This window comes from Bufo bufo, chromosome 4 (assembly GCF_905171765.1).
Source record: "Bufo bufo chromosome 4, aBufBuf1.1, whole genome shotgun sequence".
NCBI classification, from domain to species: Eukaryota; Metazoa; Chordata; class Amphibia; order Anura; family Bufonidae; genus Bufo; species Bufo bufo.
In genome coordinates this window covers 383,678,170-383,703,712 of record NC_053392.1, presented here as the reverse complement: position 1 = coordinate 383,703,712, position 25,543 = coordinate 383,678,170, and the positions used below count along the sequence as shown (strand labels likewise).

The 25,543-nt window shown below is 43.7% G+C and overlaps 1 protein-coding gene across 2 annotated transcripts in view; it reads right to left on the bottom strand.

Moving 5' to 3' along the window:
* Positions 1–7,701: 7,701 nt before the first annotated feature.
* TNFAIP3 (TNF alpha induced protein 3) overlaps positions 7,702–25,543 on the bottom strand; it is a 29,862-nt gene continuing 12,020 nt past the window's right edge. Inside the window, exons 1-8 of one of the 2 annotated variants that reach the window (XM_040429207.1) lie at positions 19,558–19,659; positions 19,213–19,403; positions 17,848–17,995; positions 15,502–15,672; positions 15,146–15,326; positions 12,923–13,779; positions 9,881–10,089; positions 7,702–9,221 (exon numbers count right to left, since the gene is read on the bottom strand). In XM_040429207.1, the coding sequence (XP_040285141.1) occupies positions 8,979–9,221; positions 9,881–10,089; positions 12,923–13,779; positions 15,146–15,326; positions 15,502–15,672; positions 17,848–17,995; positions 19,213–19,371 (1,968 nt within the window). In that variant the 5' untranslated portion in view covers positions 19,372–19,403; positions 19,558–19,659 and the 3' untranslated portion in view covers positions 7,702–8,978. Of the gene's footprint in view, positions 9,222–9,880; positions 10,090–12,922; positions 13,780–15,145; positions 15,327–15,501; positions 15,673–17,847; positions 17,996–19,212; positions 19,404–19,557; positions 19,660–25,543 lie in introns of those variants that run through there. The other variant, XM_040429206.1, reaches the window with a different exon arrangement.

Below are 25,543 nucleotides of genomic sequence, written 5' to 3'. Positions count from 1 at the left end.
AACGGATCCGTTTGCATTATCATGAACAAAAAAATAAATAATAATAATTGTTTTTTTTGTTCATGGTAATGCAAACGGATCCGTTCTGAACGGATCTAAGCGTTTGCATTATAGGTGCGGATCAGTCTATGCAGATACCAGACGGATCCGCACCTAACGCAGGTGTGAAAGTAGCCTAATTAGGATCTTGCCATTTGGTTAATCTATATTGTTCAAAGCAGCGCAGCACCCGCAAATACTGAGTGACCATTGACATTACGGATTGACTAAACTGTGTACAATAGTCCTATTTAGGGTGGGTTCACATCACGTTTTATGCCTCCGTTTGACGTATACGTTGGGAAAAAAAAGGATACAAAAACGCAGCACACCACGTTCTTGTATCCTGCACAGTCCAGTAAAAAGTATATATATATTTTTTTTTTTTACCATGGAACTCTATAGTGAACGGTCGCCACTGTATGGCATCAGTCTGAGCCATCCGTTTAAAGTATAGGTTTTTTGTATACATTAAACGGATGGGAAAAAACGTAATGTGAACCCAGCCTTAGTTTGATTAGAGTCCACTGCGGCTTGCACAGCCGTGCAGTACTCAACCACAGTTTGGCTGTGTCGCAACCGTGACATGACCACTCCATGTACCCAAACAATGGAACTCCTGCTCCTTAGGTCATTTAGGGGTGTCACAAAAAGAAGGAAGCACAATCTTATCTGGGAGTGTGGAAAAGTTTCCAATGTCAACTCTGCCTAGCTCCCATCCTTGGTCTAGATTTCTTACTTCCCCAGTGGGTCAGGATGCCATAGCAACTTAGAAGGAAGTGATGATGTCATCCGGCTGGGCTATGTAAACCTGGTCCAGGTAAAAGATGCTGCCCAACTATTCAGGTGGTATATGGCATCCCCGCTGCATGTTCAACTCACAGCCACTACAGCTCTGCTACATTAGAGTGTTCTTCAGCTCTGCTTAATCACTACACTTCTACAGCTCAGCATATGTGCAGCACTACAATTCTGCTACATCAAGTGGTCTTCAACTCTGCTTCATCACTGCAATTTCACAGCTCGTCATGAGTGTACCATTGCCACAGCCCTACTACACAATTTACACCTTCACTGCTCCAGCTCTACTGCATCAGTTCAGCTCCACTACTTCAGCTCTGCTGCATTAGTATTACGGCTCCACTACTCCAGCTAAGCTATACCAGTTTATAACTCCACTACTGCAGCTCTGCAAAGTTGATTTATGGCTCTACTCCAGGTTTGTTACTTCAGTTATCAAGCTCTACTAGTCCACTTCTGCAACTGCTTCAACACTCATATTCCCCCAAATCTGCAGCATCGACTTCTTCTTGCACTGTGCGCACTCGCCGAGAAGGGGACACTGCTACAGGTTGCCGGAAAGATTTACTGCGAGTAAACTAGAGATGGGAAGTTCGGATTTTTCACATGAATCGGTTCATATGAATCAGTTCATTCAAATGAACAGATTCATGAATCGAATCTTCGGTTCATTCGCTGAGCTGACAAGAAGCGAGTGAACCGAAGCTTAGGTTGCGCAATGCGCATGCGCGGATGCTTCGATTCACTTGCTGACTCGCTGAGTCAGCTCTTGGTCTGAGTCAGGAAGTTTATTCTTTAAAACCCTGTGTGTAATTATCTACCCCACTTTAGGGAAAAAACAAGCATCCAGGGGGGGTGAATTTAACACTGTGGTAAATAATATAATTAAAATGGAGGGTTAAATGTGCAAATGCATAAAAAAATAAAAATACATCTCTCTCAATAGTTCTATAGCTACTGAATGAGACAGAAGAAGGGATGCCTTTAACATATATTTCTCCTTGAGAAGCCAATTTGACCCTAAAGGGTTAATTCAACCTGTAATCTAAACTCTGTCCTGTCACTTCTCTTATCTCTCTGCTCTGCTATCAGTAAACCTTTCCGGGAGATATTGTCTGTCTCACATGTGTCAGGGAGCCGCTATCTAATAGAGGGAGACTCCCTGAACCTCCGGGAGACTTGAGATCCCTGTAGGTAAGACATAACATGCGACCTTTAACATGCAAAATTACCTTGTTTTCCAGTATTGTGGTGAAAGGTGGAATAACTGAAACGTCCTGTGATTCACAAATACTTTCAGCAGAGGTTAACACAATCAAAAGGATGGTTTTGAAGGTCAAAATTAATAGGCCTGGATACAAATGAAGCCTCGATGAAGTAATCTATTCATGATGTCACACAAGCCTGTTAGGGCTGTAATTCTGCACTTAGAGTGGATCCTTTATAATGAGAAGTACGCCACTTTTTGGCGCACTTTTGTCGCAGATTCATTCGCAAAGGGGATTTGTGGCAGAATCTGCAACTTTTCCCCGCTCACGCCACTTTTCCGAAGTGGCAGAAAATGGGGATGTGGGCAGGGAAGGGGTGGCCGGCCAGCCCATCTCTTTTACTGTATCATTTTCTACACCTGTATTTGGGTGTAGAAGAGGACTTAAATCTACACCAGCAAGGGAGCGGGCGTAGATTTAAGCAAGTCACACGGCCAGTGCCCAAGTTATGTAGAGGCTGGCGCCTCTATATAACTTAGGCACATCAAGCGTCAGCGCAGGGTTATTAAGTCTGGCGTCTAAAACGCCGGTTTTAATAAATGACCCCAAGAGAGTATTGGTCTATGCCCTTCTGTGAGGGTGGAAGCATTTGTACTATTGAGATACTATCTAACGTAAAAGGACCTATCCTAGAAAAACTAACTCTAAATCCAAAAATCTAAGAGACACATTTATTAAGTCTGGCGTTTTAGACGTCGGTCTTAATAAAGCCCTATAGCTGGCGGAGGATCTGCCAGAGTTATGTAAAGGCGCAGGCCTCTCCATAACTTCGGTGCATCCAGCGCCAGTTCTAAATGTAAGACAGCTTCTGAGTGGTCTTACATTTAGACCATTTTCTACGCGTAAAACAGGCGTAGAAAATGATGAAAGACGGGCGTGCCGTCCCATCCACTTCCCCGCCCACAATGTTAGACCTGACATGAGCAGGGAAAAGTCAAAGATAGCGGCGCAACTAACCTTTGCTCCCCTATCTACATCTGAAATACGCCTAATGAACATCTAAATCTTTTCCAAACTCTGGTATAAATTTTTAAGCAGGATAAAACCTTTTAACGGATACATATTCCAGGCTGAAAAGTGAAGGTTGGACACTTGGGGTGCAGAAAAGAGCTCCAAGAAGGTAGTTCTAGGATTGCCTGAAGCATCCATGATTGGTCACAGACATGATCCTCATCCAGGTGAATCAAGCCATTTTGAGGCAAATTGGTGTTTTCATCACTCTATTCTACCCTTGGAATTAGTAGTAATGGGGGAGAATCAGGTTCCACATCTAAAGAAGGGTGTCCAATCCATTTGGGGATTCCCAGGGGTTTAAAGAAAAGAAAGCTTTCAATTTTTGGTTCTTCCTTGATGCAAATAAGTCTACAGAAGGCCTGCCTCACACATTCACAATTTTCTTGAAAATATCCCAATTTAGGCACCATTCACTATGGGCCGCAATTGGCAGGAAATGGACGATGCAACACTGTAAGCCAACTAATCGGTGGTATAAACGCAGACCATGTAAACAAGCCTCAAATTTAAAACTAAAGCTGTCTGAATGAGGCCTTACTCCCTGGGACCAGGAATGGGCACCACTTTTGTTAATACTAGAATTTCTGGAGGAATTTTCCTGGATTATGAGATTGGTATTCCAACTTTTGACCAAAATTCATATGCTTCCTGATGCTTCACTTGTGCAGGGGGTGAGAGACTAGGGGCCCACCGGGGGATTCACCTGTACCCCTGTGGGCCAGTCCGAGCCTGGACACACAGGACCTCTTGTGATCTCCAAAGGCTGTGTAGAAGCAGTTCTATCAAGCTCAGGATCTGAGCTAGCTCTGACACACCGCCATTTCCTGTGAGCCATCTTCTGAGACAGGCAATGGACTGCAAATTAGGTGGTCAGTGATTACACGAACCAATAATCGTCCAAATAATCAGTAACGACTGTTCCTGCAAACAGTCGTTCCCAACAATCCGCCCATCTAAATGTGCTGCCGATCCCACGATGAATGAGCAAAACGCTCGTTCATCTGGTGATCCTGTAGTTCGTGCAGGCAGCACCAATCGTTTCTGAGCAGCAGATCGTGCTGTCTAAACAGTAATCTGTTGCCCAAAAACAATGATTCTGTATGGGTATGAGGGATCCCTATAGCAAATTCTCGTCTTTATACTGTTAAGGAAATCGCTGCATGTAAATACAGTGGTCTCCTTTACTACGTGAGCAGCCGACTGTCGGGAAGGAACAATCAGCCGCTTGATCGGCTCATTTAAACCAGTCTTAAGGCCTAACAGGAACTCCTGTCTTGGTCCACCTATGGCTTGAATATGCTACACGTCTTCAACTTTTTGAGCACCTTCATGTCCTATTCTTGTCTGCATTATGGACAAGAATAAGACAGTTCTATTATGCACAGAATGCACACGGCCGGTATCAGTGTTTTACGGATTCACAATTGTGCATGAGCCCTAACGCTGATGAGCTCAACCTTGTTCCCTAAAGTTTTTGCACCTGCAGCTGCAATGGAAGAGAGCTCACTGTAGACTGCTTCTGAAAATAGCCTTGTCATTCAGGTAAATATGAATACGATGCAAAGCATCTTGCCCTTTACTCAGTGCCCTGCAGGTCTCTCTCCAAGTGCAGGGAGAGGCCCTACCTATTTTTCTGTAGGTTTCTTATATTTGAAGGCAGATCCTCTCTCTCGGTGCTGTTATTGTTGATGGGAAAATATCTTTCTTAGAGAATTTTCTTATTTGCATTGGGGAGCTTTATGGTAAAAATGTCTGCTGACAGTGCAGATGGATAGAAGTGGATATTGCCATGGTCATGTTCTTCATTGCAAGAACAAAAGAAGTCATTAATATTTTAGCATATAAATAATTTATTAGATTAAAGTGAATGTCCAATATACAATTATGTGCAAATATAAAATTACCATAATGTGAGTAAATAAATAATCTCATAATGACACATTAAAAGAAACCCGAAAGCAAAAAATAAACTTGCTGAATTTACACAAGAATGTCGATTAATAAGGTATTAGAGGCTTAACCCCTACATTATACAGCAGCTTCCCCTACTTGCTGTGATGTGACGTCTTATATATTACACTGCTGACCAGCATTGATGGTGACTGGTCGAAGTCCTCAATGAACAAATGTACAAGGTCCAGGGTTTAGACAAAAAAAAGGAAACCCATTAGAATAAATTACAGCTAATTACAATTTCTTATCATCAATGGGGTGCTAAAAGGTTACAATATCATTAAATTCAATACCCTGTATAAAATGCATTATATACTAAAAGGTGGAACGCTCATTCCTGATAATCGGCACCGTATAAAGGTGCCGCAGATCACGTTCATCGGGCGAAACGATCATTGGTGCAGACGCCTCATTTCTCACTTCTGGGCAGCAGACTGTGCTGTGTGAACAGTGATCTGCAGTATCCATCACTTGTCCTCATACAGTGGAGGAGATCACTGCATGTAAATGCAGTGCTTCACCTCCACTGATAAGCAGGCAATTATTGCGAAGGAACTCTTCCTTCCTGATGATTGTCTCCACGGCTTGTGTAAATGAGCCTTAACACTGATTATAAGTGGTCTTTAAATTCAGACTAAATCTCCATGCCACAAGCACTCTGGAGGATCAGTGTCAATCTTGTGGGGTGGTGACATGGCTACGACAGTGCTGTAAGGGTGTTCTCTGCAGCCAGTTCTCTTTGTGCCAAAGTGGCTCAATATTAAAAGGGGTGAATAATTTTTTTTGTATATTTTTTTATTTTAACGCACTCCCTGTGGTTTGAAAAAATAAATAAAAAAATCCCTAGACAATCCCTTTAAGCGTTATTCCTCTCAGTTATGTGACCCAACAGCTGAGCTTTACTGGGCAACTATCATTTTAGTTCACACAAAGCACTGCTCCCTTGAAACCGTAATATGTAAATTTATAATTTTAAAATTATTAAGTGTTTCTAGAGAAGTAAAGCAAGTGATTTATAAAGTTGCTCAAATTTTGATACTATCTTATGGTGAGGGTATTACCAACAAGTTATCTATACTCTGCAGATGGTTACAGTTTGCCAGTAACATGAATGCTGCTGCACAGGGCTCAGTCTGCAGCAACTCCTGTGCCTTCCGTACCTTTTCCTAACCTTCATCTGTGTTTTTGAGCTTTCTACGCACCGCGTAGACTTGGTGACTACATGGATTTTATACTGCTGGAATAATAAAGGCTTTTATATTTTTATTACAGAAGCTGGATTGACATTTTTCTTTTTCCTGTGGACTTCTGCTTGCTCCTGGCAGTATCCGTGCTTCCATAAATGGTGCAGGTGAGCTTGGCTATTTTATTCGCTTCTACTTATCACAATGTAGAATGATACTTTTATCTTCTGGAAGATATGATCTGCTGTAGCTTTGTGTTGTCTCAATCACAAAACATGCCGTTCCCACGGCTCCTTTCTAAAGACAGTGATTTCCACTATCAAGATAGTGAAGCTGGGTAATACTCCTCAATGAAGCAAACTAGAGTAATATGAGGGGAGCATAAAACACAGCAATAATTATAGTCCTCTATAAAAATTCCCAGCTACACTACCTTTCTGATTTAGACAGCAAAAAAGAAGGAATTTATCGGAAATTTTTTTTTAGATTATTAAAAATGTCATGGCCAAAAATCTTACTAACAGATTTGTCTATGGATGCTTTACAGTTTACACATCAGTGTAATTACATACAAGTCTGAGCAACTTTACAAATACCACATCTTGTTAATACCAATTGTGCAAGCGTTCCAGCATTTCTGAATGTGGGGGTCTTCATAAGTCTTGCCCTTGTGAATAACCGTATAGGAAGTGTAGCCTGTGCACAGCAACTCCCAGAATGAAATGCGGTAGCACATTATAGAGGCTAACAACTGCTGCCAGGAAACAACCAGACAGTATGAGAAAGAGCGATGGCACTAGCGATCACTTCTCCCCATACTCATGTAAATGCACCGGTCTCCTCCGCTAGCGAATGCGTCCTTCTCAACAATCTGCTAGATTGTCGTCTCGTGTAAAGGGACCTTTAGAAACGTCTACTGGTTCAGTGACAAGAAGTAACCCTGGAATAGAGCATGGTAGGTATAGCCATTTGTTGTAGATGTAAAGTAGTGATTAAAAGTAAACATACGCTTAATGGGAACCTGTCTATACCTGTGGGGCCACTAAACCACCAGCATGCCCTTTTCTAGTTATTTTCGAAACAAGATTGTTTTCACAGGGGTATAGTTAAAAAGCTAAGACGGATCCGTTCAGATAATACAGCCGTCTGCATCCGTTCAGAACAGATCTGTTTGTATTATCTTTAACATAGCCCAGACGGATCCGTCTTGAACACCATTAAAAGTCAATGGAGGATGGATCCATTTCTATTGTGTCATAGAAAACGGATCCATCCCCATTGACTTACATTGTGTGCCAGGACTGATCCGTTTGGCTCAGTTTCATCAGACGGACACCAAATTGCTGCAAGCAGCGTTTTGGTGTCCGTCTCCAAAGCGGAATGGAGACTGAACTGATGCAAACGTATGCATTCTGAGCGGAACCTTTTCCATTCAGAATGCAAACTGATCCATTTTGGACGGATCTCACAAACGGAAAGCCAAAACACGAGTGTGAAAGTAGCCTAAACCCCAGCTGCGTAATGGCACAATCCCAAAGCTAGTGATAGGTTCCCTTTAAGCACTATAATCATTTTATGGCAGAAAAAGATCATATACTTTATACACAGTACGTACCAGAACATCAACTGTCATTGGTGTAATCTGATTGTTATCTATTATCATTTACTACAATATTACAGAAGCATAAATATCCCAACAACACAAAACCAACCACTCTTACAAATGCATAAAAATAAATCTTTTAAAGAAACAGTAATGTTAAACATTGTTTGCAGCATAAGAACATTGATTTCACATGTTTATTTACATAGACAATAGTACTGAGATATATACAAAAGGAAATACCTTAAAAGCACACCTAAACTTTTAGTTTTCATAATTCAATAGCATTGGTGATAACAGTGAACTTTGTAATATATTTTATTTTAAAAAAGTGCCTGTTTCTACACATATTTCCCTTCCCCTGACCTGATCATTGTCTCTGAAATGACTGAGCAAATCCACACAGGGAAGTGTGTACACAGCCGACTGAAGTCTATTGGGAGCGGGGAGGAGGATGACCGAGATGCAGCGGGTGATTTATGTCTCCCCAGAGCTGGATCATCAGGTGAAAAGCTCTGGGGTGAAAGAAATCTCTCACTTGATGCTGCATCTAGTCTCTCTGCCGTCTGTCTGCTGTAGGATGATCTGTCCAGTGGACAGATTTGATTAGCCAATTCAGAGACACTGATTCAATTATGAAAAATGAAATAAAAGTTTAGGTATGCTCCAAAGGGGCTGTTCAAAAGCGATAAAAAGTCCGGCAGCATGCTCCATTCACTTCTATGGGAGTTCTGAGAATAGCCAAGCAAATGTGCATGCTGGGAGTTGTAGTTTCACCACAGCTGGGGTGCTGATCTCTGCACTAGATTGTAGTCTGGCAGCACACATGGCATAAATGCTGAGGCCAGTAATTGGCTACGGCGGTGTCTTGTGTGCATGGAATATCACCGCTGCAGCCAGGAAAACAAACAGCAGCGGGGAGGACGACGCTGGCCGAAGTAGGGAAGAAAAGGAATCCCTTCTTTTATTATTTTAAACCATTTACAGTTTTTATTGTACTTGGACAACCCCTTTAACCAAAGCCAAGTATAAAGTAGTCTCTTCCTCAATGTCCTGCTATAGAGTGTTTAGAAGGTAGCACCATTTTGTGGTAACGGGTATCCAGGCTTTTCCAAACTATCCATACATCTGTTTGAACTGGTAGCATTCATTACAATAACCATTGCACTTGTTGTTACCATAGTGATCACATCCTGGTGCCCTACAGCGCAGTTTAGGTGTATCTTCCCCAGATGAGTGATGCGCACCTCTATTCTTGCATTGTTCACAAAGTTCATCATTTTTGCTTGTCACCGGGTTTCTGCAGACATCCCTGGCACATAGTTTCATGTGATTACCAGCCCGATTTTGTCCAGATCTCTGAGGAAAAAATGATTGACTTTTAAACATGGACTACCTTAAACAATTTCCTAAAACATCTGCTACTATTTTAAAAGGGAATCTGTCACCTATGACCTTCCTATCCAGCTGTTTGTATAGACACATAGCATTGGTTCTCCTGATTAGAACTCTGCTTTCCTTTTGTTGATCAGAGGCTCCGTTCCAGAACTGATGATACTTTTCTTAATATGCAAACTAGACATTTGGTGCAATGAGGGGGGTCATCATTGCACTTGTTGCACTCAAGCACCACTCATTTCTGTGGCTAGCCCATCCCTGCCTGCTTTGCCACTGTCTGGCCCTGTCAATCAAAGCCGATAGGGAGGGGCTGCCCACAGAAAGGAGCAGAGCTTGGGTGCCACAAGAGCAACAGTGATGCCCTCATTGCACCAAATATCTAAGTTATCTCAGCATATTAAGAAAAAGTATCATAACTCAGGAACAGAGCCTCAGATCAACAACAGTTAGATAGGGAGGTCCCTGCAGAGAGAACCCCTTTAAGGGACCCAATTCTGAATGTACACAGCACTGTACAAACAGAGATCATCAACTTCAAACATCAATACAAAAAAAAATACTAATCATTTGATGTAGTGCTTAATGATTTTTAATATTCAATATATTCTGACTATAGCTACCTCTGTTTGTCTTTTTATCCGCTCTTCTGTACTTCTTGCTTCATGGTATCTTTGGTTCTGGGCTTCAATGAAGCATTTCTGGCAGAACCCCTCAAACAACGTACTACCTAATGTGCTGCACTCGCGGCCCAAGCACCGGGTCATGTTCTTGAATGCAGCCACGCTGACATTGCTTTGTGATGTTCTGTTAGATCGACTGGAATTAACTCCTAGAAAATATAAACCAAAGTCTTAAATGAGTTACTAGTAACATCCAAGCCAGTCAGCATGAACAGACCAACTGGAAATACACAATCCTCAATACTGCATGACATACCGTATTTTTCGCCCCATAAGACGCACTTTTCCCCAAAAAAGTGGGGGGGGAAATGCCCCTGCGTCTTTTGGGGCGAATGCCATTTTGCATTGCAGACTGCGATGTATCAGCGGGGAGGGAGGAGGGGCTGGAGTTTGGGAACGTGATCCCCCCCCCACATAACAGCGCCATCCACAGATCCCCTCCATTACAGTGTGTCATCCACAGATTCCCCATAATAGTGTCATGCACAGACCACCATTAGTTCAAAAGCCACCAAAGGCACACCATTTGGTTAAAAAATTTTTTTTTCTTATTTTCCTCCTCAAAAACGTAGGTGCTTCTTATGGGCGAAAAATACGGTATGTGACAACCAATACAAAAAAAACAGGCAGAAAATGGAGCAGGTGACAGATCACGTCTTTTCTGCATCAGTTTTAATACATGAAGCTCAGTTTGTCAATCCCTCTCCTACAGGGAACATACTTTGATGAATTTCTGTAAAAGAAAATACCGCCCCAGCCGAACCAAGTACCATAGTGCAGCACAATATACTGCCGACCGCACCACAGTATTCGACTGTACCACGATTCTGAGGACGGCAATACAGTTGAATGAGATCATATGGCACAGGTGCAAGATCTCCTGGAGAAAAAAAAACATCAAATGCAAAGGCGTGGGAAGCTTGATTCCAAGTGTCGTTGCCCCCTTGACTTTAACTTGCATACCGTACAAGTGGCGAAATAAAAGTTGCTTTCCTGCAATCTTGCTCATTGGACAAATTAGACAAAGATATCATTAGAAACCAAATGACTTCAGCTGGCAGGTCCTGTGGGCAATTTAGGGGGCGTTTTGGTGGTGACAGATTCCATTTAAGACAAAATACCCCTTTCTGATGGAAGTGTCCCTTTCCTGCTAGATAAAGGAGTCCCAACTACAGAATGCTGTCACAGACAAGGGCCTAAACAATACATTCCATTAATGCCATTCCTATCTATCCGATACTCAGACTCCCAATACGTTTTCAGTTAGGTGAGAGCTGAAGCAGTCCTGCTCGTGGTGTCACAAATATGCATTTTTTTTGTGCCGTTACCAGCTCTCCACTAATTAGTATTCATACGAGCTCCGTGTTTCTCATTCTCAGAGAGCAAGAAAAGAGTAACTCTAGGTTCTCCTATACACTGCCCCATCCACATGGCTGTCCACATGTTTGAGTTGGTGGCGTCAGCATTACTTATGCAGCTTGGAAGTTGAACACTCTTAGGGGACGTTTTGTGAGGAGACGTGCTGAAATTTCGCTGAAAACCCACCGGCGCCCGTGTCCTCTCTGCCTCCCATACTGAAAGGGGTTCTGCAGTTTGTTTAAACTGATGATCTAACCTCTGGATAGATCAACAGCATCTGATCGGCAGGGGTCCGACACCTGGGACCCCCACTGATCAGCTGTTTGAGAACTCCAGCAGCGCCGCAGCCTTCTCACTATGTACCGCAGGCCCAGTGATGTCACCACTAGTATCAACTGGCCTGGGCGTGGTTAAAGGGCTTCTGTCACCCCACTAAACTTTTTTTTTTTGGGTACTTATAATCCCTATACTGCGATTTATCCATACATAATGTGATTAATCATTTTGGTTCAGTAGATTCTGCTAAAAATGTACTTTTATAATATGTAAATTACCTGTCTACCAGCAAGTAGGGCGGCTACTTGCTGGTAGCAGCCGCATCCTCCTATCATAATGACGCCCCCTCCGCATGTTGATTGACAGGGCCAGCGAACGGGATCTTTCTCTGCTGGCCCTGTTTGCATTCAAAATCTGGCGCCTGCGCCGTACCTGTCTTCAGTCGGCGCAGGCGCACTGAGAGGAGGACGCTCGCTCGGCCGCTCCATCCTCCTGCGCCGGGTGTAGATGTGACGTCATCGGCGCAGGAGCATTGAGGATGGAGCGGCCGAGCGAGCGTCCGCCTCTCAGTGTGCCTGCGCCGATTGAATACCGTTACGGTGCAGGCGCGAGATCTTGATAGCAGACAGGGCCAGCCAGAGAAAGATCCCGTCCGCTGGCCCTGTCAATCAACATGCGGAGGGGGGCGTCATTATGATAGGAGGATGCGGCTGCTACCAGCAAGTTGCCGCCCTACTTGCTGGTAGACAGGTAATTTACATATTATAAAAGTACGTTTTTAGCAGAATCTACTGAACCAAACTGATTAATCACATTATGTATGGATAAATCGCAGTATAGGGATTATAAGTACACCAAAAAAAACAACTGTTTAGTGGGGTGACAGAAGCCCTTTAAGCTCTGTTCACGTGAATGGAGCTTAGCCCCGCCCAGGCCAGTTGATACTAGTCGTGACGTCACTGGGCCAGCGGTAAACAGTGAGAAGGCCACGGCACTACTGCCAGCGCTGCTGCCTTCTCAAACAGCTGATCGGCGGGGGTCCCGGGTGTCGGACCCCCACCGATTAGATGCTGATGATCTATCCAGAGGATAGATCATCAGTTTAAACAAACTGCAGAACCCCTTTAAAGCTGCGGCTGCGCCGAGAAAGGACATGTCCAGATATGCAATTCTCAGCGCTGCCTGCCATTGAGCTGTATGAGAGGCAATGAGGACGTAGATGCTGGCGGCTCTACGTCTGTCTGCGGCAAAATTCCGCTCAAAGAGCCGCCATAAATTGCTACCAATAAGGAAAAAATATATTTCTGGTATTATTGAAATGACCATAAAAACAGATAAATAACCTACCTCTGTTTTCTTTATATTCAAAGAAGCATAAAGTGCAAAATCCTTGATTTTGTAGTGTACCAAAATACTGGCAGCCAGCTTTTCTACATTTTTGGTTAGGAGTCCTCTCTTCTACAGACGGTGAACTAGTGGCTGATGTACAAGTCTCATTGCTTGTGGCCTCTTGACCTGATAGATTCACAATACTCCATGTCGAATTGACAGGGTCAGAGACGGACCTCTGATGAAGCAAAGGGGGAATGCTTGAATTGTGGGAGAGTTCTGTAGTCCGTTTAAAGCAAGAGCTGCAAATGCCATTAAAAGTCCTAGTGGCATCCTGGAAACATATATTACACCTAATTATGTCAGAGGTCCTAGCTCTTTCAGTACTACTGCCTAGCTGAGTATGCCTGGCGTTGTGACAGCGTTCACAAAGTCCACTCAGCTCCACATTCAGTGTAAATGGACAGTCGCCTGTCTTACATTTCATTGCATTTGTTTCACTGAAAATAAAAATGCTGGGTGCTGTAGCTAGTGCAGGGTCTTCCAGCGACTGTCCTGTCATCTGACATGATGGTTCAGAATTTTCATGTTTGCCATGTAGAGCTTCACCTTTCTGTATTTGGGCTTTAGTCCTGTCAACGGACTTCTGTTTCTTGTCGAAGCACTCGTGGCAGTAGGGTTGTGTGCTCACAGACATGAAGAAAGGACAATTTAATGTCTCACATTTCACTTCGACAAGAGACAGCTGAGGAAGGACCATCTCAAATCGGCTTTTCCCACCCTTGGTCTCCTGCCACCGCTTGTACTCATGCTGAACCAACTGAAAGTAATCTTCCACCAAATTAATTTCCTTGGGTAAATTGTTTTCATCAAGCCTGCAAAAAATAATAAGAATTTATTATGGAGCAGTAATTGGCATTTTTTTTTATTTAAAAGCAGTTGTCCCAAAGAATATGTTCGGAGGACTAAGGAATTGCTCACACATGGTGGATACACTGTGGATTTTCCATACTCAATTTGCAGGCAGAAAATCTTCAACATATTGCAGTAGTAGCAAAGTGGATGAGATTAACATCTCATACACAAGCTTTCGCGGAAAGTGACATACAGGTTGGATTTTAAATCTGCACCATTTCAATTTTTTGCATTGCATAGGGTAAAATCTTTGGCAAATTCACAGAAAATTTGTGACAAAATCTGCATGGAAAATCTATGGCAGAAAATCTCAATGTGCTTGCCCTTAAAGGCTATGAACACCTTTGAGGGCAATTTTTTTTAACCACAACCAAGACTACAACTGCAATATGGAGGTTTGTTAATGGGCCAAGGACAGCTGCCAGCACATGACAAGACCAAAGGCCAAGATCAATTACCTTTCACAAAAGATAATTAATAAAGCTAAGGGCACCAGAATTGTGGCTCAATTTGTGGCAAAAACTGGAGAACAGAAACAAAATCAATCAGTGCATCCTGCATGGTAGGACAAAGACTCAGGTGCACAGTCATAGTTAAAGGGTTCTGCTAAGAACCTCTAATTGTATATTAGATGAGGTATACGTTTGTATATAGATCATGCACAGTTAGTTTGCAGACTGCTGCTATGCCTGTGTGACTTCCTCAACAACTGGAGAACACCAGTTTTGTTGTGTCTTAGGCCTCTTGCACACAAAAGTTTTATTTTTTCAGTTTACGCTCCATTTTACGTTACGTTTTTGCGTTCGTATACGGAACCATTAATTTCAATGGATAAGCAAAAAAACGAAATGTACTCCATATGCCTTCCATTACCGTATTTCCATTTTTCCATTCTGTTCAAAGATAGAACATGTCCTATTATTGTCCGCATAATTTGGTCCGCAATATTTGGTCAGTTATTTCCATCAGTTATTGTGAGCCAAAACCAGTAGTGAAGCCTCCTCAGAGATAGGGTGTAATGATTTGATTTGCCCCTGTTCTGTGTTTTGACTCACAATAACTGACCAAATAACTGTTTTAGATAGAAAGGGGACATGCCATAAATGCGCCATTTGCATCAAAACCTTGATGCAAAAAGTAAGCCAACCGAGAGGCGGTATAAACTTAAACAAAAGATGCGTCAAACTTATCATACAGCATGAGCCACTGTGATAAATATGGTACATCTAGTTCAGTTCTACATTTACAGACTTTATTAATAAAATCAGTCCCATTACAGGTATTGCCTGTGAAAATGAATGTACATGTATATATAAAGGCACCCACCTGGCAGCATTTACTAGGTGAGTGGTACCATACTCCCAGGAATGCACAGGTACCTCTAGCACATGCAAATACTCTTTAAGCAGCTTCTCCCTGGATTTCTCTTCATGGTCTGTTAAAAAGTGCACTTTCATATCTTCAAATCTGCCATTTTCACTGAACACCAATAGAACAGCTCGGATTTCTGTGTGGGTAGCAAGGTTTATCATCAGCTGCAGCAATGTGGGACACAGTCTATGTTGACTACAAGGGCTAAGAAATCATACTATAGACAGGCTAGGAAATATATAGCATTAGTCGATCGCAGGGTGTTCATTACTAATCTTTATGGTACTATATAAGATACACAGAAGTAATACCTGGTCCTGTGTCTTTCATAGTGACAAGAGGTGCAAAGTGCTGGCTGTCGTAGCCAAGGATAATGGGGTATTTATAGCATTCCTGTGCAGGCCAATGAAGAGGTAGGTAAATTCCACCAACATTAAGAGGTGAAAAACTGGAGCCAGACTCCAAGCTTCGAAACATGTTATCTGTTGAAAAAAGGTTTTATTTTAATATAGCATAATTACTACTTATTCATGTTCAAACATACAGTGCATTCAGAAAGTCTTCATACCCTTTCACTTTTTTCACATTTCCCCCCATCAATCTGCAGTCAAAACCCCATAATGAGAAGGTAAAAACAGAATTTTAGAAATGTTTGCAAATTTATTAAAAAGGAAAAAAAAATCATTTTATTCAGACCCTTTTACTATGACACTTGAAAATTAGCGCTCTGAATCATCTTTGTGATGTTTCTACGCCTTGATTTCAATCCATTTGTGGTAAATTCAGTTGACTGGACACGATTTGGAAAGAGACACCCATGTCTATATAAGGTCTCACAGTCGACAATGCCTATCAAGGCAAAAATCAAACCATAAAAAGGAAAGAACTGCATATGGAGCCCAGGTACATGATTTTGTGGAGGCACAGATCTCCGGAAAGTTCTCAAGAGCACAGTGGCCTCTATAATTCTTAAATGAAACAAGTCTGGAACAACCAGGACTCTTCATAGAGCTGGCTGCCCCACCAAGCTAAGTAATCAGGGTAAAAGGGCCTTCGTAAGAGAGGTGACCAAAAACCCAATGGTTACTCTGGCTGAGCGTCAAAGATCCTGTGTGCAGATGGAAGAAACTTCCAGGAGGCCAACCATTACTGCAGCACTCCACCAATCTGGGCTTTATGGCAGAGTGGCCAAAAGAAGCTTCTCCTCAGTAAAAGACACATGAAAGTCCACCTGGAGTTTACAAAACAGCACCTAAAGGACTGTCATACTGTGAGAAACAAGATTCTCTGGTCTGATGAAACCAAGATTGAACTTTCTGGCCTTAGGGTACTTTCACATTAGCGGCAGGGGAGTCCGAAGGTGGTTCGGGTGGGTGAATAGCCTGACGGACTCCCCTGCCGCTAGTGTAAAACTAGCCTTAATTATAAGCATCATGTCCTAAGCATCATGTCCATGTCCTGCGCCACCACTGTTTTTAATACTGGCAGATGGGGAGTGGGGCGCACTGCGCCACCAATGTTTTTAATACTGGGGAGGGCGCACTGCACCACCAATAATAATTAACGTTTAATACAGGAGGTGGGTGTGTCGGCACAGAATCACATAGCCGGCACCTTGCCTCTGACAGGGAGCTGCAATCAGCGGCGGCAGTTAAACCTTCAGGTGCGGCACCCGAGGGGTTAACTGCCGCCGATCGCAGCTTCCTGTCATATAGGCTGGGCACCACCTCCTGTATTTGTATTAGACTTTGATTATCATTGGTGGCGCAGTGAGCCTGCCCCTCCTCCTCGGCAGCGCGGCACAGGGGGAGGGAGAGAGTGAATCCTTCTCCCCTGTGCTGCTGAGGGAACATGAGCGCGCTGACAGCAGTGCGCTCATGTTCTGTGATAGCGCGCTGGACGCATTATCGGCAAGGTTAAAAACCGATAACTGAAAATCATGAATATCGGCCGATAATATCGGTAACTCTGATAATCGGTCGGTCCCTAGCTAGTACGTGCACTTCAATTGCATTTACTTAAAGAGTTTGTCCAGGATTTAAATCTTCATGACATATCCTCAGGCTAGACTATCAATATTAGATCAGTGGCGGTCTGACTACAGACACCCCTGCAGAATGACGGCCTCTTCATAGTATACCAAGCACAGGCTGTACATTGTATAGCTTATGTCCTTGATGTGCAGCGCTGTCCCTTTCACTTGAATAGGACTGAGCTGCACAAAGGCCATGTGACTGATGGACGTGACATCACAGGCCTAAATAGAGACTGTGGCACTCATCACTGAACGAGTCTGGTGGCATCACCTGGGCAGAGGAAGATTTTCCAGGTGACTATCTTTTTTTTTTTTTATTGCATCCCCTTTCTTCTCACTGGTATTTAGAATTCCAAGACAACCCTTTAAGGGTCCATTCACATGTCCGCATTATGGGTCCGCATCCGTTCTGCAAAAAAATAGAACATGTCCTATTCTTGTCCGCAGCCACGCACAAGAAAAGGCATTTCTATTATATTGGCGGCCATGTGCGGTCCACAAAATGCGGAATGCACATGGCCGGTGTCCGTGTTTTGCGGATCCACAATTTGCGGACTGCAAAACACTTGCGGACATGTGAATGAACCCTAAGTGCAATATTTTTCAGGTTAATATACCTTACCTGCAAGAACAATAATTGACCTCCGAAGGATGTTGGCCAACACAAATATGTGTATCTCTTCAAGGCAATTGTACTGGAGACCACTGTTGCCTACTGAGGTGTCTGTGGATGCCATATTGACAAGATGTTCCCATTCATCATCCCAGTTCTATAGGTAAAAGAAATTATACAATGAATTACGGATTTCATTTTTGGCAAAATGTATTATTTATCTAGTGCTGCCTTCTTGATTTGTATAATCTGATTAGCAACGAAGACATACTTTACATAGGAAATCCAATCAAAATAATCTTCAGATAAGCATTAGATACAGGAGGGATAATTATATTGGTGAAGTCTGCGATCTTAGGCTACTTTCACACTTGCGTTTTGAATTCTGTTTGCGAGATCCGTTTCAGGGATCTCACAAACGGTTCAAAACGGATCAGTTCAGCGCCAATGCATTTTGAATGGATAAGGATCCGTTCAGAATGCATCAGTTTGGCTCCGTTCCCTCTCCATTCCGCTCTAGATGCGGACACCAAAATGCTGCTTGCAGCGTTTCGGTGTCCGCCTGGCGATGCGGACCCAAACGGATCCGTCCTGACTTACAATGTAAGTCAATGGGAGCGGATCCGTTTTCACTGACACAATAAGGTGCAATTGAAAACGGATCCGTCCCCCATTGACGTTCAGTGTAAGTCAGGACGGATCCGTTTTGACTTTGTTCTTCATAATGCAAACGCATCCGTTCTGAACGGATACAATTGTTTGCATTATAGGTGCGGATCCGTCTGTGCAGATACGGGCCAGAGGGGTGAAAGAGGAGGAGTTTGGTAAGCAAAGCGCAGAGGGGCCTGGGCACCGGCCGCATGAACGCCGCCCCTGGGCACCTTCAGAACCTAATTACCATATGGTATAAAACAGTTTTTTGGAGAAAATCGGCGATGGACAGCATTATGAAAGGTACCATAGTAATCTGGGGAAAGTAATGGAGAACCTGATCTGAGTGGTCTGTAATGGTCATATTTGGTGAAAGAAACTCCCTTTAAGCACTGGTCTTGGATCTGATTAATTTTAGAGTCTGATCTGAGGTCTGAATAAGTTTAGGAGTCTACGGTATTAATGCAATTATTGGTTTGGTCTGATTTTTCCATTAAGAAATAAAACATTTTAATGTATATATTTCTACAAAGCTTTTTGAAGCGTTAACAAAGCAACATCTTTACTGTTGGTGTTCAGCTCGGATCTTCACCTGACTGCAGATGTGCCCCTGCTCTATGTCCAAATACAATCAGCTATTTTCTTCACATTATCACCACCTTCCGAGGTGGTGTATTGTGTAAGCCACTTGTGACTGCAGGAATATCTAGTGGCATTTCTTACCCGGGTGTCATATCGCAGTTCCGTCTGTTGAAACACGGTGGATTTTACGCACTCCAGCTGCCAGCGGAATTTAAAGTTGCGCGTATCTGTTGTCTTCAGAACATTGTGCAGCGTCTTCCTGAGCACCAAGTCCGTGTCCTGTACACCCCACATATACATGGACACAGAATGCAATAAACAGTTTCCATCACCTACACAAAATTAACGAGGTAGAAAGAAATTGTATTAAACTAGAGAAACCTTTACAGCCTAGTCGTGAAATATTATACAAAAAGCATTTTTGACATATATTATTTTTATACTTTTTATGTTGACGGCCCCTGTTGGATCATTTAAAATGGATACCATAAGCAAGATCTTCTCCAGAAGAATAAAAGTCATTGGCTGATTACAGCAGTCTTCTCATGCCACTCACATGGTGAGAATGCTAACCAATCGTGGCATGAAGGAGCTCGTAGTGCCATCTACCAGGACAGAACATCACCATTGATAACACTTGGAAATCAAACTAGCTACTCAGTAACTAAGCTGAATTTGGTTTACAGCAGGGAGGTTAATAATTGCTGTTATACTGCGGTGTGCATGCGTGTCTCCTTGACAATTATACTGCATATACAGATACAGCAGAGCCGACTTTGTCATTTGGTACAATATGCCGTATTCACACTATAAGTTAGATGTATCAACACTGATACAAAGAAAAAGTAAAGCTTTGCCTACAGCAGCCACTCGGGTCACTGCTTCATTTTCCAAACGGCCTCTGAATAATAATTAGGAATCCGTTTTTCCTTTGTATACGTTTGATACATATTCCCCTATAGGTTATCTACAATTCCCCTTAAACCTTGAGTTGTTTCAAGTCAGTAAAATGTAGTCTACAGAAAGAGCGAGTAAAATAACAGATTTCGCTTGAATGCACGTGCAGCTCATAAGAACTATGGGGGTCATTTATTAACGTGAAATACGCTTATATTAGGTGTATTTCAGGGGCAGATTGCGGCGCAACGATTCGTTGTGCCGCAATCGGCGTCTTTTCCCCGCTCATGCCAGATCTAAAAAGGTGGGCGTGAAAGGGTCAGCAGGCCTGTCTCATTCATCATTTTCTACGCCTGTTTTAGGCATAGAAAGTGGTCTAAAATTAAGCCAGCAAGGAAGCTGTCTTAGGGTCCCATTCACACGTCCGTATGTGTTTTGCAAATTGCGGATCCGCAAAACACGGACATCGGCAATGTGCATTCTGCGTTTTGCGGACCGCACATCGCTGTCTTTTCTTGTCCGCAATTGCGGAGCAAACAGCACATTCCGGCCCCATTGAAAATGCGGAACGGATGCGGACCCATTTTGCGGACGTGTGAATGGACCATTACATTTAGACTGGTGCTGGATGTGCCGAAGTTAACGCTACATAGCTTTGGCGATCCACAGCCAGCACAGGGGCTTATTAAGGTCGGCGTTTAAAACGCTGCTCTTAATAAATGACCCCCTATGTACTCAAAAGTTGTTTAGAATATTAGCAGTACTAGTGCCTAAAAAGGGTATTCTGGTGACCGCAAGTAATTCCCTAGCTAGTATAGTGCTTGGCTATATCTGGCAGTCCCACAGATATGCATGAAGCATTACTCCCCCCCCCATGTGATTGGTGGGGGTCCCAGCAGTCGGACCCTCACATATCTGTTATACCATACTGAATGATAAGGGGATACCTTTAAATAATAGCACCATACTATGAACATTATCATATAGCCGGATACGAGAGACACTGAAGACAGCCTACAAATCCCACCATGTCCTCCGTCTAGAAGACCTCTGCACAGTCGATGGTAAATTCAGCAGTCAATTCAGGTGAAGAACAAAGATCTGACTTGTTTTGTCTGTAAACTTTATGCACACACAGAACCGGCAGCAGAAAATTCCGCGTGACCTGGAATTTCCCAGGCCGTGTGAGAAGCAATTGGCTGAAGTCTATTGTACTTTTTTGCTCTTTCAACATTGTGGCAGACAGGACTTTCCAAGAGGGTGGGGACAAGGCAGGATTGTGTACTCATCAGGCGAGTGAAATCAGTGCAGGCAACTCATGGCGGAGTTTTTCTGCCTTGTTCTTGAGTTTCATTTCTTGTATGACCAACCATCTTCCTCATTTCCGTCATTCTTATATCCTAAATTACACTGGGGATGAATCACTCAGAAAGTAACCTTCCTGCCGGGTATTTCTGAGGCTGTCAGCTGCATGGCACATACTCAGGTACTGTTCCCAGTGCCACCCCGTGTAACCTGGCAATGCCAATGCTTAGCTCCGAACTGACGATAGCATAGCAAAAAACGTGTGTCAGTGGAAAGTTCATGGACGGATCTATATTTGGTCTTGTTACAGCCCCATGAACAGGAACTGCACGCAGTCATTATCTCTTGTTTCTCACACCTATGCTTTGCATTTTTCATGTAAAACTTTATAGAGGTTAAAGGGGTTTTCTGGGAACAGAGTTGCAGTGCAAAGCATGAGGAAGGGAACGCACAATATCAGATCAGTGGGGTCCTTCTCCCAGCAGCCCTGCCGATCAGCTCAGACAAATGATGTGGCCTCCTTACAGTTTATGAAGCACAGCGCCGTACATTGTGTAGTGGCTGTCCTAGGTATTGCAGACCAGGCCCTTTCATTTGAATGGGACTAAGCTGCACGTAGGTCATGTGACCAAAGAATGTGACATCACTGACCTAGAAAAGGGCTGCAGCGCTCACTGCCTCTTCAAATAGCTGATCGGTGGGGTTGCTGGCAGTTGGTCCCCCAACTGATCTGTTATTGGTAATCTATCCTGAGTGTTCTCCTTTCATGGAGGCTAACTTCACTTATCAGTTGTGCGGCAGTTACTCAATCCTTTTCTCACTGATGCTTTACTTGTGCTTGTACAGAACCAATCTGTAGAAGCAGAGCTGCAGTGCAAAGCACAAGGGAGGGACTGCACAAATACCCTGAGCACCTATATAAACAATACAGATCAGAAGAACAGCCAAGGGGTCTGAGTAACCATCATTTCACTATCTACCTGAAAAGAAAGTAATATATATATATATATATATATATATATATAATATGTGCATAATTCAAATAAAAGACAGCTGAAAGGTATTCTCCAGTCTTAAGCTTCGTTCACATCACAGTTCAGCCTTTCCGTTTAGGAGCAGGAGAACGGAAAGGACGGAGAAGGCACATAACTGAGCCGAACAGAGCCCTTAGGACCCCATAGACTATAATGGGGTCAGTTATGTTTCCGCTCAGATGATTTTGAAGCAGAGACAAAAGTCCTGCATGTACAACTTTTGTCTCCGCTCCAAAATCATCTTCTAAGAGGAAACATAACGGACCCCATTATGGTCTACAGCGCTCCAGATGGCGACCAAAATGGTCGCCAATGCGCCTTAAAATTTGCAGATGGTGACAAGACTTTTTAGCCTTGTCGCCATTTGCGACAGAGCTGCCGCGCTGTAGCTGAATATTGCAGCGGGGCATGGGAGCCGCCCCAGCGCAGGTGTTTACTCAGCAGCACAGGGGAGAAGGAAGCAGTCCCTCCCTCCTCCCTGTGCTGCCACCATTGACGTTAACTCACCCATTAATTCAAATACAGGATACGGGTGCTGGCTGCAGAATCATATAGCCGGCACCCGACCTCTATGACAGGGTGCCGCACCTCAGGGGTTAACTGCCACAGATCGCAGCTACCTGTCATAGAGGTCAGGTGCCGGGTATGTGATTCTGCAGCCAGCACCCACCTCCTGTATTTGAATTAATGTTCTCATCACTGATGGCACAGTGCGCCCCCCCACCTTCCCCCAGTATTAAAAACATTGGTAGTGCAGTGCGCCCCCCCCCCCCCCAATCGCAGTATTAAAAACATTGGTGGCGCAGTGCACCCGCCCAAGTATTAAAGTCATTCGTGGCAGTGGCCACAGGGTCCCCTCCCCTCCTCCTCAGTGGCAGTTCCCATCGGAGCCCCAGCAGTGTAATCTTGGGGCTACTCAAGCCCTGGCTGCCATAGTCAGCTCCCTGCTGCCGTGTGCACAAAGCCCAGGGCAGCAGGGACAGTGTAAAGTCCAATTCACCCTCATAGAGCTCTATTAGAGTGAAAAGGACAAGGGTTCGAGCCCCTAAGGGGGCTAATAGTAAATAAAAGTGTAAAAAAAAAGTTTAAAAAAACAAACACCAAAATATTAAGTATAAATCGCCCCCTTTCCCAATTTTACTATGTAAAATATATAAACAAACATATTATATATTGCCACGTCTGAAAAGTCCAAACTATTAAAATATTTTAAAAAATCTCCTATGCGGTGAACGTCGTAAAAGAAAAAAAAATACCCGTGTCACCTCGTCTAAGGCACACCTGTGCAATATTCATGCTGTCTAATCAGCACCTTGATATGCCACACCTGTGAGGTGGGATGGATTATCTCTGCAAAGGAGAAGTACTCACTAGCACAGATTTAGGCCTCATGCACACGACCGTTTTTGCGGCTCGGATGCGGACAGCACTCCGTGGCACCGCCAAAAAAAATATAGCATGTCCTATTCTTGTCCGTTTTGCAGACAAGAATAGGCATTTCTACAATGGGCCGCCCGTTCTGTTCCGCAAATTGCAGAAGGCACACGGGCAGCTTCCGTGTTTTGCGGATCCGCAATTTGCAGACCTCAAAAAGTGGAACGGTCGTGTGCATGAGGCCTTAGGCTACATGCACATGAACGTTGTTTGTTTCCGTGTCCGTTCTTTTTGCGGATAGGATGCGGACCCATTCATTTCAATGGGTCCGCAAAAAATGCGGACAGCATACCGTGTGCTGTCCACATCAGTATGTCCGTTCCGTTGCCCCGCAAAAAAAATAGTGCATGTCCTATTTTTTTCTAGTTTGCGGACAAGGATAGGCATTATTACAATGGATCCGCAAAAAAAAACGGATCCGCAAAAAACAAAAAAAATAAAACATGGATGCCATGCGGAACGTCATCCTTTTTTTTGCAGACCGCAAAACACATACGGTCGTGTGCATGTAGCCTTATCTTTGGGTCAATGCTGTCATTTTGGTCTTGGAATGCCATCTTTCAAACAATACAAAGCCCATATCTAGCTACTAGCAGTCAGAAGATATGAGCAGCTAAAACAGCCCCCTGCTGGGGCAGAACAGGTAGGCCCCTTTCACACGAGCGAGTTTTCCGCGCGGGTGCAATGCATAACGTGAACGCATAGCACCCACACTGAATCCTGACCCATTCATTTCAATAGGTGTGTGTACATGAGCGTTGTTTTTCACGTTGCGTTGCGTGAAAATCGCAGCATGTTCTATATTCTGCGTTTTTCACGCAGACCTGGCCCCATAGAAGTGAATGGGACTGCGTGAAAAACGCATTGCATCTGGAAGCAAATGCGGGTGCGATGCGTTTTTCACGGATGGTTGCTAGGAGATGTTGTTTGTAAACCTTCAATTTTTTTATCACGCGCGTGAAAAACACATCAAAACGCATTGCACCCGCGTGGACTGAACGCAATCGCAGACAAAACTGACTGAACTTGCTTGCAAAATAGTGCAAGTTTCACTGAACGCATCCGGACCTAATCCGTCACGCTGGTGTGAAAGAGGCCATAGGTGGTTAATGAATGTAAAGGGAAACGGGCTTGAGCTTAGTTGGGCCTCTTTTATCAAACCTATCTAGCAGAAAAACAAGCCTTGTTGTGACTGGTTGCTATGAGCAACAAGGCCAGATTTTCTACTAGAGAATTTGATAAATAAACATATTGTCAACATTCAGACAACAGTAGAGACCTGATACTTCTCACAGCTGAAGAACTGCTACAATGGCTTCCAATGAAGGCAATTCATTTTCCTGCTACAATGGATCCGTATGGATAAAATGGTAAAATGTATCAGTCTGGAGTCTGGCCATTTAGCTCACAGAAGATGGTCTACTACATACATGACAAATATGTTACCCTGAAACAGAAACAGAGATTCTGTCACCGGGATTATGCCGGTCTATCAGTGACAGGCACCCTGATCCCAACATTTTGTCACAGCATGTCAATGCATCGCTTATCAGGGTGTCTGTCACTAAATCATGCTGCCCTCAGGATAAGGCCTCATGCACACAGCCGTGTTCCGCGGCCGAGAGCGGTCCGTGGTATGCCGGCCTGGATTCTTGTTGAGAGCAGGAGCGCACGGCGTCATTGGTTGCTATGACGCTGTGCGCTTCATGCCGCCGCTGCACTACAGTAATACAAGTGTATTACTGTAGTGCAGCGGCGGCATGAAGCGCACGGCGTCATAGCAACCAATGACGCCGTGCGCT